Source organism: Sceloporus undulatus, chromosome 5, assembly GCF_019175285.1.
Source record: "Sceloporus undulatus isolate JIND9_A2432 ecotype Alabama chromosome 5, SceUnd_v1.1, whole genome shotgun sequence".
Taxonomy (NCBI): domain Eukaryota; kingdom Metazoa; phylum Chordata; class Lepidosauria; order Squamata; family Phrynosomatidae; genus Sceloporus; species Sceloporus undulatus.
Window position 1 is genome coordinate 117235170 of NC_056526.1, and position 21257 is coordinate 117256426.

The 21257-nt window shown below is 39.6% G+C and overlaps 1 protein-coding gene across 14 annotated transcripts in view; it reads left to right on the plus strand.

The window, feature by feature from the left end:
- The first annotated feature begins 276 nt into the window (after positions 1–276).
- The window catches only part of N4BP2 (NEDD4 binding protein 2), a 39913-nt gene continuing 18932 nt past the window's right edge, over positions 277–21257 (plus strand). For 4 of the 14 annotated variants that reach the window (XR_006104056.1, XM_042468112.1, XM_042468124.1 and 1 more), the window contains exons 1-8: positions 302–404; positions 4792–5001; positions 7586–7914; positions 11655–12891; positions 13585–13712; positions 14999–15087; positions 15612–15688; positions 19471–19626. Coding sequence is in view for 13 of the 14 variants with exons in the window: in XM_042468112.1 (XP_042324046.1) it covers positions 7695–7914; positions 11655–12891; positions 13585–13712; positions 14999–15087; positions 15612–15688; positions 19471–19626 (1907 nt within the window). In the remaining variant the exon portion in view is untranslated. Of the gene's footprint in view, positions 405–852; positions 975–2704; positions 2749–4791; positions 5002–7585; positions 7915–11654; positions 12892–13584; positions 13713–14998; positions 15088–15611; positions 15689–19470; positions 19627–21257 lie in introns of those variants that run through there. The other 10 variants (XM_042468115.1, XM_042468121.1, XM_042468119.1 and 7 more) reach the window with 10 other exon arrangements.

Genomic DNA, 21257 nt, shown 5'->3' on the forward strand with positions numbered 1-21257 from the left:
CCTAGCACAGAGCCATGGCGGTCAAAGTCATTATATTTCTGCAGTGTGTGTTTTGGACCTTAGTCTCAAAGGTGCTACAAGGTACTGATTCTACAGACTAACATGGCTATGTATCTTTGAATGCCACAGTGCAGCCCTGCAATTCATTCCCTGGCCTACTTTGCTCAGCTGCATAAACAACAAAGGGCGCTGACTCCAGCAGAGGGCGCTAAAGGGACTGGAATGCCTGCTGCGCTGGCGCTGGACGGCCTGGCGGTGGCGCTGTGTGGCCGTTGCTGCTGCCGAGGAGGCCTACTCCGCCTCCTTCAGCCTCTCTAAGCGCCACGCTCGCGTTTGGGAAGCCACCGAGGAGAGAGAGAGCCTTGGCAGCGCCCAGGAAAGAGCGAGGCGGGGAACGTCGTCAGGTAAATAATAGGCCGAGGCCGAGCTGGGGGAAGGCCTGGAGGGGAAGCTAGCCTCGTCCTGTGGCTTTTTCCTTTCGTTTTTCCCTTCTCAATCCTGGCCTTCTTTCTCCCATTAGAGGCCTGAGAAAGAGCAAGGCAGGACTTGTTGTGCTGCCATGATTTATAAGGCTGCATCCACAACTGGGGGGATAACCCGTTTGGTCCCGCTTTAATCTTTGTCTGGTCTTTGCTACGGAATTCTGGGAGTTGGAGTTTGTGTGGTGCCCCTCCAACTCCCAGAATTCCCACAGCAAAGAGCCAGATAGGGTTAAAGCGGGACCAAACCCGTTGCTATCTCCCCAGTGTGGATGCAGTCATACTTACTCAACATGGGATATTTGGCACAGCCAGTTGCCAGGGTTATGTTCTTGTTGTTCTTGTTGTTGTTGTTGTTATTGTGTGCCTTCAGGTCTTTTTGGACTTACAGAGACCCTGTCCTGGGTTCAGAAGAAGATTTGCCCATGCCTGTCTTCCCCCGAGGCTGAGAAGATGTGACTTGCCCAAGGTTACCCAGTGAACATTGTATCCTTGGTATGCATCAAGAGAGCCATTGTGGCATGAGTTTGAGTGTTGGGGTATCTGAAGTCAAAGGCTTTCATGGCCGGCCTCCATAGTTTTTGTTGTGGGTTTTTCAGACTATGTGTCCTTGTTCTAGAAGAGTGTATTCCTAACGTTTTGCCTCCCGCATCTTTGGAGAATGCTTTCTGTGAGACTTCAACTCCCAGAATTCCTGAACAGTGAGCATACTGACTGGGACTTCTGGAAACTGAAGTCCAAAACATCTGGAGGCCCAAAGGTTGAGGACCATTGAGGATTCTCAGGCTGACAAATTTCCTCAGCGTTTATACAGATGGTGTGTTTTGCCATGAACTTTGTTGTTGTTGTTAACTGCCCTGGAGTTGACTCTGACCTTGTGGCCACCCTGTGGATAAGACATTTCCAAGCCCCATAATCCTCCTTTGCTCTGCTTAGGTCCTGTAGATTCAGGCCCTTGACCTCCTGGATTGAGTCTGGCTACTTGGCCTGGGGCCTTCCTCTCTTTCTGTTGCCCTCTATCATCTTTTCTAGTGAGTCCATTCTTCCCTTGATGTGGCCAAAGCACAACAGCCTCAGTTTGATCATCTCGGCGTCAAGGGAGATTTTAGGCTTTTGGGCTGTTCTTGTGGGGCCTATTTGTTTGTATTTTTGGACATCCGTGGCATTCTCAGCACTTTTCTCCAGCACCACATGTCCAAAGAGTTGATTTTCTTCTTATCTGCTTTCTTCTGTGTCCAGCTCTCACGTGGAGATGGGGTATACAGTGGGTTCGAAGATTGTAATGTTGCAGGTCCAATATTAACGGCTGCCACATTCCCTGTGAAGGCCCCAGTTGCGGCTTGTGACATCAGGAGCACCTGGCCACATGGATGAAGCCAAGCACCCCATTTCTGATCTTACCGGCTGCAACAGGCCTTCACAAGGAATGCAGTGGTGGTAGGTGGGCCTGTTTACACCCACCAGCTAGTTGCCTTGCCAGCCCAAGTAGGTACCAGGCATGGGAACAGGCCAAGGCTGTAGGTAGGATACTAAAGGGTTGGCCCATGGTATCCTGCCTGTGTGTTCAGCCCCAGAGTCAACTTGGAGGCACATAGAGCAAAGTAAAAAGAAAAAAGTGGTTAATACCCAACCAGTATTAATCTATATGATTAGCAGTAGTGGCGCAGTGGTTAAATGCCTGTATTGCAGCCACTCACTCAAAACCATAAGGTTGTGAGTTCAGTTCTAGCCAGAGCTCAAACTTGACTCAGACTTGCATCCTTCCGAGGAGGTCACTAAAATGAGTACCCAGACTGTTGGGGGCAATTAGTTTATAGTTGTAAACTGCTTAGGGAGTGCTTAGTTCAGTATGGAGCGGTGTATAAACGAAGCAGCTATTGCTTTTGTTATTTGCATTTTATTTCAATTTTGCAAAACATAAATATGAAAAATGGACAATTAGTTGTCCCTTGAACTTCTTTTTTTTTAAAGCACTAATTAATTTTGAATGGATTTCCTGGTATCAGTATGTAGAGGCATTATTAATTTTAAAAATAAATGATGGTTTCTAATGATGACCCAACACTGTGAACACCTGGTTTAAATTTCCTTATTGGGCAAGTTGTGAGGATGACCATGTTGTAATGTGAACTCTCTCAAATTGTACAACATACTTTAGTGCTGAATCTTTAAGGTGTTTCCTCTTTCCTAAAGGCATCTTTAGCATGATAAATATTTGTTTTAGTTTCGCTGGTGTTACAGTGGTATTTTCACCACAGCAATATGGCAGGTAATTACAACAGAAATATTCTTAATTACCAATGCATACTGAATATGGAGATGCAATCCAGTCAGGGCACATATATGTTGTTGTTGTTGTCTGTTACTTGAAACTTTAGTCATTCACAGTTGCTGAACCAGTGTTGACTGCCCAGGAAACACTCATATAGAACACAAATGCCTGTGGCACACATAATTATGCTTTAGTCTACCCTGCTGTTGGTCATAGCAATATTATTTCTATTTTTGTTGTTTTACAATGTGTTTGTATTCACACATACACATATGTATTGGCATAAAAATACACCAAAAGGTTAAGTAAAATATCTCATAAGAAAGTCTCTCTGAAAATCCACATGAGAATGTTTAGCCTGGAGAAAGGTGGTTAAGGGGTGATGTGATAGATAACCCTGTTTAAGTATTTGAAGGGGTGTCACATTGAAGATGGAGCAAGCTTGTTTTCTGCTGCTCCAGAGATTTGAACATGGCACTGGATGTAAGCTACAGGAAAAGAGATTCCAGCTCCACATTAGGAGGAACCTCCTAACAGTAAGGGCTGTTGGACAGTGGAACAAACTCCCTCAGAGTGTAGTAGAGTCTCCCTCCTTGGAGGTCTTTAAACAGCGGCTGGATGGCCATCTGTCGGGGATGCTTTGATTGAGATTTCCTGCATGGCAGAGGGTTGAACTGAATGGCCCTTGTGGTCTCTTCCAACTCTATGGTTCTAATAGGGATGTGAGAGAGATGCAATAATATTGCAATTAACATAAGAAAGAAAAAGTTCTTCATAATAATTAAGAACTACATTTTCTTTCTCCATTGACTCAATGATAGATTTGATAGCAATTTCATAATAGTTTGAGATTCTTTGGAATTGTTTCCATTAGGAAAGGAGGAATTAAAGACAAATTTCTTAAGTCAAGGGGATTGTCTGCAGGGGCCAAATGGCCTGGCTTCCCCCTGGCCTTGTGTTGCCTAATTTACACGATAAAGACCAAAACACCAGTGGCGGGATTGGCCCCAATTCTGCTTGTGCAGAGCCTTTATCCTGGGATAAAATAGCTCTGGTTTTGTGCAGAATTTCTAAGAAACTCTGTGGCAAAACCAGGCTGTTCACACAGCACCCCCTAATGCTCCTTGCCTTTCCAGCAAGCGATCCATCTGAGAAGCCCCCCAGTTGCTCCATCTGACACAGAAACAAGGTGCCTGACCATGTACGGGAGCCAGCCGCCCTGATTCCGCATCAGACAGAGAGACTGGGAGGCTTCTCTTATTTTATAGAAGACTGTGAAGAATTTCTAAGATTTTATGAGAAATGAAAAACAGTAGAGATAAATGTGATTTGATTTCAGATGTAAATTTCTTTTCAACCATTTCCTGTAACAGCTACCCATATGCCCCTCTACTAAGAGTCGAAAAGCCAGTTTGAATTCTTTGAAAAAAGAGTTGGATACTGTTTCGATGATCAACAGCACAGGGTTTTTTAAATGAGAATGTTTAACTAAAAGGAGATGGAGACCTAAATGTAACCACTGGAGTAGAAAAATGTATAGAAATAGTTTGTGTGTGATGGTTTCTTGAAAGTTCATACCGTAGCACAGTTGGCCCTCTATATCTGCGGATTTTTTATCCATGGATTCAAGCATCCACAGCTTGAAAACATTCCTCCAAATATATAAATATATAAAATTAGCCGCTCTGAGAGCCTTTAGGGCTGAAGGGCAGGGTATAAATACCGTAAATAAGTAAATTAATAAATAAAAATAAGTTCCAATAAGCAAACCTGGATTTTACCATTTTATATAAGAGTTACCATTTTACTGTGTCATTGTATATGAGCATCCATGGTTTTTTTTTATCTACAGGGGATCCTCAGCAGATACCAAGGGTCCACTGTATACATTCTTCTACTGAAATGAAAAATTCTTGGTTTGTAGCCTTTAGGGTATTTAGAAGTGAGCAGTGAGTAACAGCACAGATTATGAACTCTGGACAAGTAAATGAAGATGCTGATTTTATATGATATGTTAATCTTTGCTTATTTTTCTTATAGGTTCATGAATATCACCATCAAGCTAAACAAATGAAAAAAAATCCAGACTGGTTGCTCAGGAGGAGATACAAACAAGGTGGTTGTCTGAAGTAGATACTGCAAAGTTTGTACCCTGTATGTATTGTAACTGATGTGTATTTTGCTTTGGCAATTAATCAGAAGCAGATGAAATGTGGAGAAGAAGGCGCTACTGAGTCCTTTTTGGTCAAAGTGAGTAAATATTTGCGCCCTTCTTTTATACTGTGTTTGACTATCACAAAGTTTGTGCTTAATGCCTCAAGCATACAGTGTCATATTTGTTCAGCACCCTTTTCTTCTGCGCACCATGTATATTGGGCCACAATTCATGCATTCTATGGACCATCATGCCATCCAAATAATATAGGGTCAAAAATGCTCTGAGGAGCAGTGACCTTCCACTAGAGCCAAGTATATGGCCCTGTATGGGCGTTTTTTCTTCTTCAAAAATCTTTGAAAGTAAACTTTCAGTCATTTCTGGTTTTGAAATAAAATGTAATTTTGTTTTCTTTGTGGGAGTGGGTGGCAGGTTTTGAGGTGGGGTTGAGCAGTTGGCCCCCAAATGTTTTGAAATTGTCCACCCTTGCTGTATGTGGTACTTTGTACTTGAGTTTATGTCATATATCCGGGGGGGAAATCTGATGGTACATTTTTCCATTGAAAAATTTCCACTTCATATGTATAATGTATGTACACACACCAACAGATTTCTCCATAGTTGTGTGGGCTGTTGTACTGCAATTAATCATGTTAGATGTGTTAAATAGAGAATATGAAGTTCTAGTTATTCTAAGGAGGCAAGCATTAATAAAACCTAGTATTCAGAGGAATAGACTGACAAATGAAGAATAAGTTTGCTTCTGTGTTACAAAATCTTGTGCTTCTTGTGCAAGTTGTCAAGACATAATATGATAAATTATCTGTGCCCACAGACTCACATACATTAGTTAAAGAAAACACCCAGCTAGTACAGTGTGCCCTTGCTTTACGCAGGGTTCCGTTCCGGACACCCCCCCCCCCCCGCCACATAAAGCAAATAGCATGTATGCTCGAGCCCCATTGACAATAATGGGCTTTGTGCATGTGGCTTGGCACACCATTTTGTTTTTGTCATATGGCTTTCAGCATAAGCTGAAAGCTGCGTAAAAGGCGCCCACGTATGACGCAGATGCACTGTAATGAATCATTTTTCTCAGTCTGAAATTGAACAGATAATAATGCAGGGAGTGAGTGAGTAAAAATGAAGGTAATAATTACACTTGAGCAAAAGAAAGTTAAACTGCTGACATTAGATAAGTTAGGGGGGGAAATAGGTGGCCCTGAAGGGGTGGCTTGAAGTTGCCCCTTCCGAAGATGGATTGGGGCCACGGCAAACACATGCTGTGGACCCAATCCACCTTGAAGCCAGCGGCAAAGATCCACTCCTTTTTTGCCCAGCAAAAGCTGGCTTTTCCTTCCCTGCTAGTGTGTAGTTGCATCTCAAGTGGATCACTGAAACTAAAGATAAAACAAGTTGTTTTTTGCTTATTGTCTGTGACTCCATATTGAATTGTGTAGTGCTAGTTATTTTTATTTTTTACTATCTCTTACCTTGTCAGTTTTTTTTGGTGGCTTTGAAATATTTCCAATTTAGATAAAATGATTTAAAATAGATGTGCAAATGAGCAAAATAATTGATAGGGTGTAAATGAGATGTGGGGAAAGATTTGTATTTTAAAGAAGATGACCAAGCTTTGATAGAGAATAGGATAATTATCTATATTTTCTTAAATTCTGAATGGACAGTGGCAGCATGTTCTCCTAACTTTGAAAAAAATGATTGTGAGGCACCAATTTATAAATTATTCAAGGTGTGCCAAGCTTTGGGGAAACTACTAGAAATACAGTTGGTCTGCCCCTTCCATGGGCTTGCCTTGTGCGGACTTGAGTTCATGCGGAAGGCAAGCCCCAGTCAAAACAATGGGGTGTACGTCCGTGACGCACACACCACGGTGTGCCGCGGGAGCGCACCCCATTATTTTGCATGGGATTTGAGCATACAATCAATTCCCATTACACGGGAGAGTCCTGAACAGATCCCCTGTGTAATGGGTGGGTCTACTGTATGAGACTTCTGAACCTGGCCCTTAATCACAAATTTGTTGAGAAAGATCCCTAATAATTTACCTTGAAAATGTTATCTCTGAGTATTTGTTCTGTATGCAGTGAATCATGTTAATAAGGATGTTAACAAGCTGGAGCATGTCCAGAGGAGGGTGACCAAAATGTTGAAGGGTCTGGAACCTATGCGCTGTGAGGAGAGACTTAGGGAGCTGGGTATGTTTAGCCTGGAGAAGAGAGGTTTAAGAGGTGATATGATGATCCTGTTTAAGTAATTGAAGGGATGTCATATTGAGGATGGGACAAGCTTGTTTTCTGCTGCTCTGGAGAATAGGACACGGAACATTGGATGCAAGCTACAGGAAAAGAGATTCCATCTAAACATTAGGAGAAACTTCCTGATGGTAAGAGCTTTTTGACAGTGGAACACACTCCCTCAAAGTGTGATGGAGTCTCTTTTGAGGTTTTTAAACAGAGGCTGTCAGGGGTGGTTTGATTGTGAGTTCTTGCATGGCAGGGGAGGTTGGACTGGAAGGCCCCTGTGATCTCTTCCAACTCTGATTCTATGTGTATTATCTCTAGAATTGTCATTAGGCGCTGTCTGTAAAATAAAGTCTTGTAAAAAGTAAATCATGATTCCATGTTTTAAGATACTTGTACGCTCTCTCCACTATAGGTTTTTTGTCTGGATATATGGTCTTTAAAAATGCCTTTCTTTTGCTCTTGACATAACTATCATCATGTGATAAAAAACCCACACACAAAAGATTATTTTGAGAAGGAAAATGCCAAAGAAAAAGAAAAATCTAAGTGTGAGTCCATCGAAAAAGATCAAAAACTCAGAGACAGTTCCAGCTGGCTTTATGCCTTCAACAGTAGATCAAGCAATGTTACGAATGCCACATGGAATCAAGAAAGAGGAGCTCATCAGTAATCTTTCAGAAATATTTTCTGACTTGGATCCCACTGTCATTTACATGGTGCTGTCTGAATGTGATTTCCGAGGTAAACTAAATTCTATCATTTGTATCAACCTGTGTGTTTAATACGGTGATGTGATTTTTCAGGGGGGGAAGCCCTTAATTAAGATCCAATTCATTGTGAGTGTTTTACTTTTGTTTTGTAAAAAAAAAAATCCCCCCAAAACAGATTACTGTATTACTTTTAAGTGGTGTATAAATATCTCACTGGTTCTCCTTTCAGCAAAAAGTGTTTGTCCTGAAAGATTGGATGATCAGTCAGTTCACACTTGTGTGACTTGAATACATGGTGAGCATTCCTAATCTGAAATGCTCCAAAATCCAGAACTTTTTGAGTGCTGATGTGATGTCACAAATGGAAAATTCCACATCTGACCTCATGTGATGGGTGGCAGATGCTGAAGTGCTTATTTTTTATTGTTCTTAATTGCCCTTGAGTCAATCTCAACCCATGGCAACCCTATGTATGAGACATCTCTAAGACTCCCTGTCTTTCACAGCTCTGCTTAGTTCCTGCAAGCTCATACCCATAATACTAGAATTGACTGTCAGTGTGGATTGCAGTAGTTCGATTGGAATATCATCTGTTCCTGGTGATTTGTTTTTCACCATTTCCCTCATTGCAGCTTCCACCTCACTTTTTAGAATTTGGGGTTCATCTTCATATGGCTCTTTGTTCTACGTGTCCTTCATTTTTGTCATATATAACTCTTTCTCATATATAACTTTTATATCATTCTCATTTCTCATTCTCTTAAAATGCCAGCCACAGATGCTGGCGAAACGTCAGAAAGAAACTCTGCTAGAACATAGCCACATAGCCCGAAAAACCCACAAAAAACTATGGATGCTGGCCATGAAAGCCTTCAACTTTACATTTTATATAACTCTTCTGTGTATTGCACGCAACATCTTTTTATTCCTTCCTAGTCTTGAATTGTGTTGTTTTTATTGTCATAGAGAGTCCTGGTCCTTGGTTTGAACTTTCATTTGATTTTCCAGAACTTGTGGAATAGGTCTCTCGTTCTTCCCTTTTTGTTGTTTGTATTTATATCTCTGCATTAGTCATTGTAGTAGTTTTCTTTATTTTTTCACGCTAGCCATTGTACTGTTGTATTCATAGTTCTTAGTTTGTTGCTAACTCCGTTTTGTTTTGCTTCTCTTCTTTATTGCTTGTAGAATTTTATCTGTCATTCATGGTTTCTTCTCTTTTTTTGTCTGTTGAAAGTGTCTGTCTGCATTCTTCTTTTATTATGTCCCTGGCTTCATACCATAGTTCTTCTGGTCCTCGGTCTATTATGCTTAGTAGTAAAAATCTGTTCCTTATATTGTTAATAAATCCTATTGAGATATTATTTAGATCATAGTTTGATATGATAACTGGTTTGGTTTTCTTCTTGAGTTTCACTATTATTTTTGATATTTGATATTTGTAATTAGTATGAGTAATTTGTGATCTGTGCATAGTGCTTATATTTATATTTAATGGTATAGAACAGCAGCAGAAGTGGCAGTAAGCCCCACCTCCAGGGAGCCTGTCAGCCACTTGCTTCCGCCTTTGAGGTGCTGGCTGCGATGGTCCTGCTTGTTCATTTACAAGGCGGATGTGGGTGGGTGATGGGATCCCCAAATATGCAAATATTCCAAAATATGTGCAAGTATTCCAAAGTCCAAAAAATAAAATAGGATCAGAAACACTTTGGTTCCATGTATTTCAGATAAGGGATACTAGGCTTGCATTAGATTCGAAACTATAGTTGGAAGTTATTGAAAGTAGTATAAATGTTTTAAATTAGAGTTATTAAAATATGACAGCTCAACAACATACATTCCCCTTATGCCATTTAGATTTAAGAAAAAGTCTGCAGACATTGAAAGCTATTGCCATTATAACATTTGCATACCTGATGAGGTCTGTGTGTTTTGTGTATGTTAAAGCACAGAGTATTTATTAAAAAAGTCATGTGGAAGAGTTAATTACAAGGTTGATTTCATGGAAAGCCCAGAGAGTCTGTAATAGAAACCAGAGAGTCCTATCTTCTGGCAATCTCCTATACCAGACAAGAACTTTATACTATAAAAGTATATGGTATGCTGCATAAAAGTGTATGCTATCGGATGGTGGTACTGATTTTTTTACCAAATGCACATTCTAGGCTCTGTTTTGTGTTGTTAGTACTAAGAGCTATGTCAGTCTTCATTTTTTTCACTGGAGAAATAGCTAAAACCACCACCATTCTTCTAAGATCCATATCTTTGATGGCTTTCAGAAGTGTCACACACAATAGCAGTTCTTAGTATGTGAGTGATCTGTGTTCTCAGTGACATTTTTTTCAATTTTTTTATCACATTTCCCTGTGTAGAAGTCACAAATGTTATCAGTGTAACATTCCCTTTAGATCAGCAATTAAGCATACCTATTAACTCTTGGAGATAAGTAGTAGAGTATGCATGCAAATATTATCAGTGAAGGTTATTCCAGGTCAGAGGGCACTGTATTGTGTTTTCTGTTCATTTGTGCATGCATACCCGACTACAGTACTACGTATCTCAGTGACATTTTGCAGTCAACACTCTTTCCTAAAATTTACAATTCATCTTGCTTATTTTGTTGAAAGGCTTTACTCACTGCCATAATTGACTTCTTTGTTTCTTCTTTGTGATATTTATTAACTACATTTTTTTTCATTTATTCAGTACATGCTACATTGTCCTTCATACTCAGGATTTGGGTTTAAATTGTTATGGTAGCACCTCTTAAGCATCTTCGTCTTTCTTTACTACTTCCTCTTTTGAAGTTATATTTAGAACTTTATCTTCAGAGAACATAAAGGTTTTAAAAGAGTAGAAAAAATATATTGTCATTATTTACTAATACCTCACCTCATCTTTTGATTTTATTTAGGATATATGCTCTGAATTCAGCATTGAGTTCCATATTCATTATTTTCATTTGAATCAGTACAATCTTTGTAATCGTGTGCTGAATGCAGGCATTACTTTTTAATCAGTATCAAAAAGTAGATTATGAGCCTGTACAGACAGGCCAAAATAAAGCTGTTTCGGGTCATTTTGGAGGTATGCTGTTTAAATGATGCATACATCCTAAGAAGCCAGAAGTCGTGCGAAAGCCACACTCCAGTCCTATTGACTGGAGCACAGTTTTGGCACGGCTTCTGGCCTCTTAAGATGCGTGTGTCATTTAAACAGCATACCCCCAAAGTGACCCCGAAGCAGCTTTATTTTGGTCTGTCTGTATGGACCTTATAATAGTCCTCAAATAGACAAATTACCTCAGGCCTGTTACAGACTGCCAAAATAAAGCTGCTTCGGGTCTCTTTGGAGATATGCTATTTAAATGATGCATACATCCTAAGAATCCGGAAGCTGCACCAAAAGTTGCACTCCGGTGCTTAGGAATGGAGTGTGGCTTTGGTGCGACCATGCATCATTTAAATAGCATACCTCCAAAGAGACCCAAAGCAGCTTTATTTTGGCAGTCTGTAACAGGCCACAGTTATCTCAAAGCACTGTTCTTTGCCCCTTCTGTGACTGAAACACTTCATCTGTCAGTCTTCAACTTTTTTTGGTTGTAGAATGGGCAAAAAGACATTTACTCAGAAGCTGCAGGATATTTGGAGAGCCAGGTAACCTTCAAAAGAACATAGAAGATATCATGTCTATTTTCTGTAGTGTTCCTAATGTTTTTCTGCATAGTAAGTGTAGTATAACTTCCCACAACATTGATCTTTCCTTGTTTGATAGTGGAAGACACAATGGATTATCTACTGGAGTTGTCCACAGCTGCAAAGGAAATAACATCTGAAGTCTCAGGTTTTGATTCCATATCTACATCGCTGGTTGGTGAAAATCAGCTATGCTCTGAAACAGAGGGCCAAAGTTCTACTGCAATAAAAACTGTGAGCTCTAGTAAAGAATCTGAAAAGTCTTTGTCATCTGAAGAACTATTTTACTTGCTACATGATTCTTTGGAGGAACATAATGTAGATAGTGAAATGAAGGATTCAGAAAATAACCACATCTCAGGTAATCTTTCTCTGGCCTTTTATTATAATAGTTCTGACTGTGTTAAGGAGTCATCTCAGAATGCAGAATCCATTTCGGGTTATAATGCCACGCTTTCTTCACAACAAATGGAAACAGACAGTGAAAAATTGGAAAGCACCTTTGCTTTGTTAAATCCAGATTACTACAAATCCTCTGAACTGATTTGTAGAAAACCAAGTGTTCAGACAAAGGATGGCCCATTAGATGAGACAGATATCTTTGCACCAGTCCCTGAGAGGTATAGTTTGCCTGCAGTAGTACTTGACAGTGGTGCAGTGCCAGAAGATATTACCCTAGCCAACATGGAAGTGTCTGATACTGACCCATCTCAAACACACAATGTTTTTTTGGACCTTACAACTGTAAATGGAACACCAACCCAACAGTGCCAGGGACTTGGTGAATGTGAAACAGGTACATCAGACAGTTTTAATTCACAGAGTACTGAAAATCAGGAACATGCAAACGCTACATATCACAGTCCTAAAAATGCTGCTGTGCCTGATCTATGTGCTGGATCCAGTTTAACATTAACACCTTTTACAAATGTTGACCCATCTCAGCAGCCATGGAATTCAGAATTTTCTGTGATTCAGAAGCATTCATGGGAGCCTATTTTTTATCCTTCATTTTATCCTCAAACTACAAGTCACAGCTTTGTAACTCCAGTTGCGATCAGCCCTGGGAAGTGGAGGCCTGCTTCAGATTTCAGGAGTCTTAGAAAAATATGTTCCTCTCAAGCATTTCCACAATCCTGGGGCAGCTCTTATGTGCCAGAGGTATTGGAAAATAAAGATGGAAGTCAAAAAATGAACTTCTCTCAAAGACACCAGCTTCCTGGTTGCCACTCGGCGAGAAGAAAGACTATTTTTGCAGGCCATGTCCTTGTTCTTCTTAGAGGGGTTCCAGGGTCTGGCAAATCATACTTGGCAAGGTAGGTTACTTGTTTATGTTATATAATGGGATATTTCTATCTATCTCTCCCTCTCTCTCCCTCCCCTCCTCTCCCCTTCCCCCCTCTTCCCCCTCCAGGCTTTGAATTAAGTATAAACACATACAAGTCTGGTTTCTTCGTAACCATAGTTTACAGATTGACTTCAAGCCACTGTTTGAGGTCTACTTAATGAGCGGATAATTTTGTATCAGTGCTCACCTGCAAAATCATGGTTAACGCTGAATAGGGGCAAAGAATTGATCTGGATAAGGGAGTTGCAGATGGTGATGGTAGGGAGCCCAGACTTCTGATCTCTGTGTTTAACACAAAAAAATACAGCCAATTTAGTTTTGCCAGGCTGAGATCTTGCACTGTTTTGTATGACCTTGGAAGGGCAGCAGTAGTTAGATTACTAGCTTCCCTCTAGTTATCTTACAAAGCAGAAACACTGAGTGTTACAAAGAGCACAAGTCCTGTTTTAGACTGTCTAATCAGCAATATTACCATTGTTAAAAAAATCAGTTCATCTTCACAAGAACCATCTCTTTAATCTGAAAGCTAAAAGTAAGAGAGTGTATGTGTATGCATGTACATACATACATACGTGCAAGCGTAAAGAAAACTTGTTTTGAATATATATATATATATATATATATATATATATATAAAATTTCTTCCCATGATTTCACATAGGGCTCTGCTTGAAGATAATCCTGATGGAATCATCCTGAGTACAGATGATTATTTTTACCAAAAAAATGGGGAGTACCAATTTGATGTTGATTGTTTAGCAGAAGCACATGAATGGAATCGAAAACGAGGTAGGTGTGGATATGCAGTAGTAGGTACAGATGCAGAAGTAGAATGGTTGTAGATATTGTAGATATAGTTGAAGAACAGTTGCATAAACATGGTATAGAACTTTCTATAAACAACATTTGTGTCTGGTCCACCTCTCCCCATGGAGGAACAACAAATTAACAGTGAACAACATCAATTAAAATACTTTAATTAAAACATGCAACAGTTTTAAAGAACAAATAAAACATAATACATTTTAAAACAATCCACATGTAAAATTCATCATCTAAATTCACAATTTAAAAATCATCTGGGTAAGCCTGCTGGAAGAGACTGGTCTTCAATGTTGTTTTAAATTCGGACAGAATAGTCAGATGATAAATTTCTCCTGCCAGGTCATTCCACAGTATAGTGGCTGCTGAAGAAAATGACCTCTGGTTGATAGTTGCCAACCTAGTCCTGGCTGATTGGAGTAAATGTCCAGCAGAAGACCTGAATGTACGGGGCAGATTATATGGGACGAGGTGATCCTGTAGGTAACCTGGACCGAAACCATGTAGGGCCTTAAAGGTGATAACCAACACTTTGTACCTTGTCCAGAAACTAATTGGCAGCCAGTGGAGTAATTTTAATATTAGTGTAATATGATCACTCCTGGATGTCCCAGTAAGCAGTCTGGCTGCCGTGCTTTGAGTGAAGTTTCTGAACTTGGTACAGATGTAGCCCAATGTACAGCATATGTGAAAAGTCCAACTTTGACGTTACCAGTGCACTACCATCTTTAGGTCCTGCAGGTCTAGGTAGAAGTGTAGCTGATGTAACAGCCAAAGCTGATAGTGAGCACTCCTCGCTTTTGCATCTGTCTGAGCTGTCCTTTGGAGCAACAGCTGTAGAAGCATCCCTATCCTGTGAACATAATCTTTTAGGGGGCGTGTAACCCCATCTGGGACTGGTTGACACACCTCCACACCCAGGATAGTTCCCTTGACAATAAGGCAAACCTATCATGGGGTGTTCTTGGCAAGATTTGTTCCAAGCAGGTTTGCCATTGCCTTCCCCTGGGGCTGAGAGCATGTGACTTGCCCAACGTCAGCCAAGGGTTTCCACGCCCGAGTGGGGAATTCAACTCTGGTCTCCAGAGTCATAGTCCAACACTCAAACCACTACACGTGTCTTTTTACACATGTGACACATACCTCACACATCATAAAGCTTGAGGTTATCCTTTTATGATTGCCTTTTAAATAGGATCTAACAAAATACTGATTTTGTAATGACGTCTTTAACTTACTGATATATTTTTCAGCCAAAGAAGCGTTTGAAAAAAGGATCACTCCTATAATAATAGACAACACGAACACTCAGGCTTGGGAAATGAAGCCTTATGTTGCCTTGGTTAGTATTCCATCTTTAGGGATGTTGAACCTGAAAACCTGTTAAATTTTTCTGTGTGCAGTAGTAGATGGCATGGTGTATTTTAGGCACATATCCTCTATGTGTGATTATACTTATTGGAGGATCAGGGATGGCCTAATGGTTGTTGGGGAGCATAAAGTCAAGACCCACTAAATGAATCCCAGGATACCTAACAGTAAAAGAAACAGCCACTCCAATGAATCCAGTAGGGCATATACCCAAATAAATGTTCATTAGGTTGCAGTCTATAGTTAGGTTCTGGAAACAGTTGGCAGGACAAGCCATATATATATGAACAATCATAACATGCATAGACATATTGTATATGTTTATGTTAAGGGTATTTATATTGTATAGTTCTGGGAAAACAGCATTTTTAGAAGCAGATAAATGGTTGGTGAGATATTTTTTAAAATAAGATTTGATTCATTTTTTAACTGTATTCTTAACAATTTGGAAATGTAGAGTGATGTGTTGATTTATTTTTTTTAACTTTTATTTAGTCACAGCAACACAAATATAAAGTTATATTTCGTGAACCAGATACGTGGTGGAAGTTTAAACCAAAAGAACTGGAAAGGTAAATAACAATAATAGTTCTAACAATTCAATTACAGCATTTGTAGTTGAAATATTGACATATTCTCAGCTAGAAAGGAGCCCAGTAAGAGTAAGAGCAGCTTTTACTGAACCCAAATATGTCAGTTCAGATGCTGGGGATTTCTGCCACACTCTCAGGCTGCATCCGCACTACAAGAATAATCTAGACACTATTTTAACTGCCATGGCTTAGTGCTGTGGAATTCTCAGGATAGCAGGTAGAGCAATCCACCACGTCTAGGTTTTATCCCATGTGCCAACCAGAAATCTAAAATGCTTTTTCCATTGTAACCGTTGAGACTCCCTCCTTCTCTGTCAATTTTTATTTACCTGCCCTGCCAGCCAGACCTGAGACTCTCTTCTCCAATAAATTAAGAACAGAAATTGAAAATAAAGAGTAGGTTTAGGAATGATGGAGACGAAACATAAGGAGGAGACCAAAGGAAAGAGCGTGGAGAAAAATATAAAAGGTACTGGGAAAAACAAAAGCAAGCAGGAGCCAGACAAGGGATGAGACAGAAAAATGCCACCCAAATACCCGCTGGGGGAATCTGAAATATCTCAGATTTTCACGATGGAAACACGTCAGACAATAAAGGACAATTTGCAAATAGGGGATCTGATGGTCTCAATAGAGTTAAAGGAAGCTTAACTCCATGTTCTTGTGGCAGTAACAGACAGGAGATTTCTCAGGTTCGAATACGAAGAGGACCATTATCAGTTCATTGCATTACCTTTTGGCCTTGCACATTTGCAGAGTGTTCACCAAAATGTTGATACTGTACCATTGATTGCTTACCTGAAACAAAAAGGGGATACAGTTGTACCCATATCTCAACGCCATATTACTAAAGGCAGATTTAAGAGATGTTTTACCTAAACAAGAAGAGACTGACTGTGGAACGTTATGGATTTGTAGTAAACTACAAAAGGAACCATATAATGCCAACGAGGAAGCTGAAACATTTGAGAGCACTATTGGACACCAAAAGCAGCTTCTTGCGCCTTCTACAGATCAGGAAGTTGAAGTTGAAAAAAGAATCACCATGGCTGAGATCTTCAAGAACTGCAGACTTAATGTGACTAGTTAAAAGAATGGGTCTTCTGATATCAACCATACACCTAGTTACTTGGGGAAGATATCATTCCAGATGTGTACAGAGTCTTCTGATACCATATGAATGAACTATTGGAAGAAAGCAACATTGGACAGTAAGGATACCATTTCGTATAAGAAAGTGGTGGCTCTCAGACAATAATTTGAACATGGGAATGCCTTTGATGATTCAAGGAGAAATTCAGATAACAGATGTTAGTCTTAACAGGATAGGGGTGCATTGCAAGCATTTCTCAACACAAGGAGTATGGAGCATGATAGACAATATAAGCTACCTGGAGCTGAAGGCAGTCAAGCTAGCAGTAAGTGACGACGCAATATTAGTAAAGGGTCAGCATGCACAGATTCTAACAGGCAACATGACAATAAGGGCCTACATTAACAATCAAGGGGGTTTGTTCTGTGACTTTCATGACAGCGTCAAACAAGTTGTTAAATGGGTGGAGAAGCATCTCAGCTCCGTATCTGCAGTATATTTGAGAGGAAAGCTAAATGTGTGAGCAGATGATCTTAGTCTCAACATGATTCCTCCAGGATAATGGACATTAAAAAAAGAAGTGTTCAAGGATTTGGATGATCTTTTTAGTCTGTTTCAGCTGGACCTTTTTGCATCAGAAAAGAATTGTAGGTTAAGAAGATATATTTTGATAGATGGAAGCTCAGGAACAGAATCTTACCATGCTCTAATGGTTGAGTGGCTGAAAGGGTGCTGTTATTTCTTTCCGCCCATAAAGATCATGCAAAAGGTATTACTAAAAGTGCAAAGAGAAAGGATGTACGCAATGCTAATAGCACCATATTGGCCAAGGCAACCATGGTTCCCGTTAATGTTATTTCTTTTCAGTAGCGCAACCAGCATGATTGCCAAAAAGACAGAATCTATTGAGTCACAGTTTAATTCATCATCCAAACCCAGATTGGTTGGAACTGACTGCATGGGAATTGAGAGGAAGGACCTTGAGAGATGTGGTTATTCCAAAGAAGTAGTGGACACTTATGGCTTCAAGGAGACAATCAACAAAAGAGATTTACAATAGGACCTGGAAAACTTTTGTGACTTGGTGTACTGAGAAAGTTGTAATGCTGGATGATGTGGGAATAAAACATGTGTTGCAGTTCCTACAGGCTGAATTATGGGAAAGTCTGAGGCGCAAAACATTCAAAAAATTCAATTTTGGATCTCTGTGGAAGAAATGGTGTATTATAAAGGAGCCACTTTGGAAAATGGTTGGTTAACCTATGCAGACATATTAGTATAATAAAAAAGAAGAGAATAATACATAAATTAGGGAACTAATAATAAACAATGGAAATGTAATAAATCCAATAAAAACCCCATATATGGTGGAGGTGTAAAAAAGAGAAAAAGGAAAAAAAGGTGTGAGATTGTATTAAATCACAAATGCAGAAAATATTGAAATCAAAATTGTCAACAAAAAATCTAGAGCTCTTTAGTAATTTGTGATGAAAACTAAAAAACAGAAAAAGAACATGGGAAGATTGTGTGGTATATGGTATTGGTAGGTAGATTAGTATATGCAAAATATTGGAAGAGACTCCCAATTTCCAAATACCAATGAATAGTGGGGGGAAATGATGAAAATTGTGGAGAAACTAATGCATCTGATTAGGGGAAAAATCTATAAATGGTTTCTTGAAAGAATAGAAATTATTTTTAGAATATGTACACCAGAGGGAAGGGAATACAAAGGTAATAGGTTTTAGTAATTGATACTAAAATATATAAATTCAAGAATTGTCTGTTAGTTGTAAGAAAACATCATAGTTTGTGGGTTAGAAGTTAAGGTAGAATTTTATCTAATTGCTTAGCTTTATATGAGAAGATGAAATGTGGAAGGTTAAGATAGAAGACTGTGGCAGAAGAAAGATGAAAGTCCTTTATTGTGTTTATGGTTAGTGTGTTTATTGTGTGTAAGTATGTGTTCATTTAGGTCTGTAGGCATAAGTAGTAATTTGATATTCTTTTCTCCCTCTTCTTTGTGTTGCTGTGTATTTATTTTTTGTTTTAATAATATCCCATTAAATTTAAATTAAAATAAAAACACATTTCTTCATTTGCTTTTCTATACAAAGGTCCAAAAGACACTTGCAGAAATAATCCCGTTTGAGACCACGTTAATTGCCTTGGCTCAGTACTAGGGAATCATAGAATCATAGAATCATAGAGTTGGAAGACCGCACGGGCCATCCAGTCCAACCCCCTGCCATGCAGGAAATCCAAATCAAAGCATCCCCGACAGATGGCCATCTAGCCTCTGCTTAAAGACCTCCAAGGAAGGAGACTCCACTACACTACTAATCCTTGGAATTGTAGTTTATTATGGCACCAGAGCTCTCTGACAGACAAGCCTAAATGTCTCAGAACTACAGCTCCCAGAATTACCTAGCATTGAGTCATGGCAGTTGAAGTGGTCTCAAACTGGATTATTTCTGCAGCGTGTTTTGGACCTTTATAAAGCCAGTAAGGTAAATATTCTGTACCTGTTTTTCAATTGTAATGTCCCATAAATCAACTTAACCTAAATAAATTATTCACACGTTTCAAATGTGTTAAGTAAAATACTGTATGATTTTATTATGGTGTTAGGATCTCAAATGTTTTGGATTTTTTTGTTTATGTTTAGGCGAAATATTCATGGTGTGTCTAAAGAAAAAATTAAAAAAATGTTGGAGCGGTATGAACGTTGCCTGACTGTTAATTCAATTTTGAATTCTTCAATCCCCGATGAATTGAAAAGTGCAACCTGTGATGAAGTCCTTCATCAGAAAAAAGAACAGGGGTAAAATCAATATGTTTCCTTAGCCTTATGTATGACATTGGATGTCAAAAAGTTTTATCTAAGACCTTTTGTCACATAAAGTCACCTCAGATTGCATTTTATGAAAACATTGATTTTTAGAGAAGTATGAAACATCAGAGTGTACCTATTCATGGCACTTAAGGACTTAAAAATGTCCTGCAGTTTACAGTTCCAGAACATTTTTTTATCTAATACACTCTGTCAATACTAATTTCTGAAATTATTTTTTTTCTCAATTAATACTGTCTGACTTGTTCTTTTTCTTTTGGAGAAATACCCTGTTGAATGTAGCTTGCCTATTTTTCTAGACAACTTTAACCCTCTAATGATTACAGAACAATATTTTGTTAAAGAATTCTGATTTTATAAGTATATATTTTATGCGCACATACACTTTTTGGAGGCTTGTATGGGCTTCCTCAGTTTGAAGGTGTGAATTTGTGTTCCCAGAAAGAAAAAGAATAAGAAAGGAGAAGGCCAGGCACAGGAGCTTGTATTTTACATTCCAGGGAGGACCACCAATGGCCCTATTCTGGTGGCATATATGCCACACATTTATTTACCGTATATTTGAAAATATTGGTATATGATGAAATAAAAAAGTGAGCTGTAAAAAAAACATTTGAAAGCATGTAAATATGACAAAAAGGAGGGTGCAGGCTTGTTTTCTGCTGCCTCTTCTCCCCACCCACCTGCCCAAGCCCTCAGCTGAGGTAGCTGAGGACCTGGGCAGATGGTGGGAATAGGAGGAACAGGCAAGCACCTGTGCCTCTTTTCCCTCCCACTGCCTGCCTGGACCTTCAGCTGAGACAGCTAGGGCCTGGGCACACCTGTTCCCCTTCCTCCCCATCTCAGGTCTTCAGCTGAGGACCCAGGCAGGCGGTGGGAAGAGGATGAACTGTCATGTACCTGTTCCTCTTCTTCCCACCCACCCACCCATCTTTGTGTGCCCTCATAAATGGCTTTACATGCCAGGGAGGGCATGCGTGCCATTGGTTCGCCATCATGGTTCTAGTTGGAGATTTTAGAATGAGCAGGGTGTTGGACCCCATGGCGTCTCTTCCATCTCTTATGATTATGTGATTAAAACTTCATATTGCAGGTTGCCCAACTGTTGTTGTTTTCAGAGACAGAAATTCTGCTTATTACGTACGTTTATCAATTTGCATGGATCTACTAAGCACATGGCAGGATACCATGGGTCCAGTCCAGGCTACCCTGCCTTGAATTCTGACCTGGGTCAGTCTCTGGGCTGGCGTGTCAAAAGGTTCATATGCCTGTCTGTCACTGCAGTGTTGTGGATCTGCCACCATACACCCCTTACTTCTTCCTTCCATTTCACCTATTCTGAAGGCACCCCTAAGGGCAGATGTGGGGTGCCTGGCTACACTCATTTGGCCAGGCACCCCTTCTGATGTCACAGGCCATGGTCATTATTTCTCTATCAGATTTAATACCTTTTTAAGGGGGGGAGGGTACTAGGGATTTGATATGTTTTGTATTTTTAACTTGTTAGCCACTCCAATTTTTCTCAGAGGGGCGGGATACAAATAAATTATTATTATTATTATTATTATTATTATTATTATTATTATTATTATTATTATTAT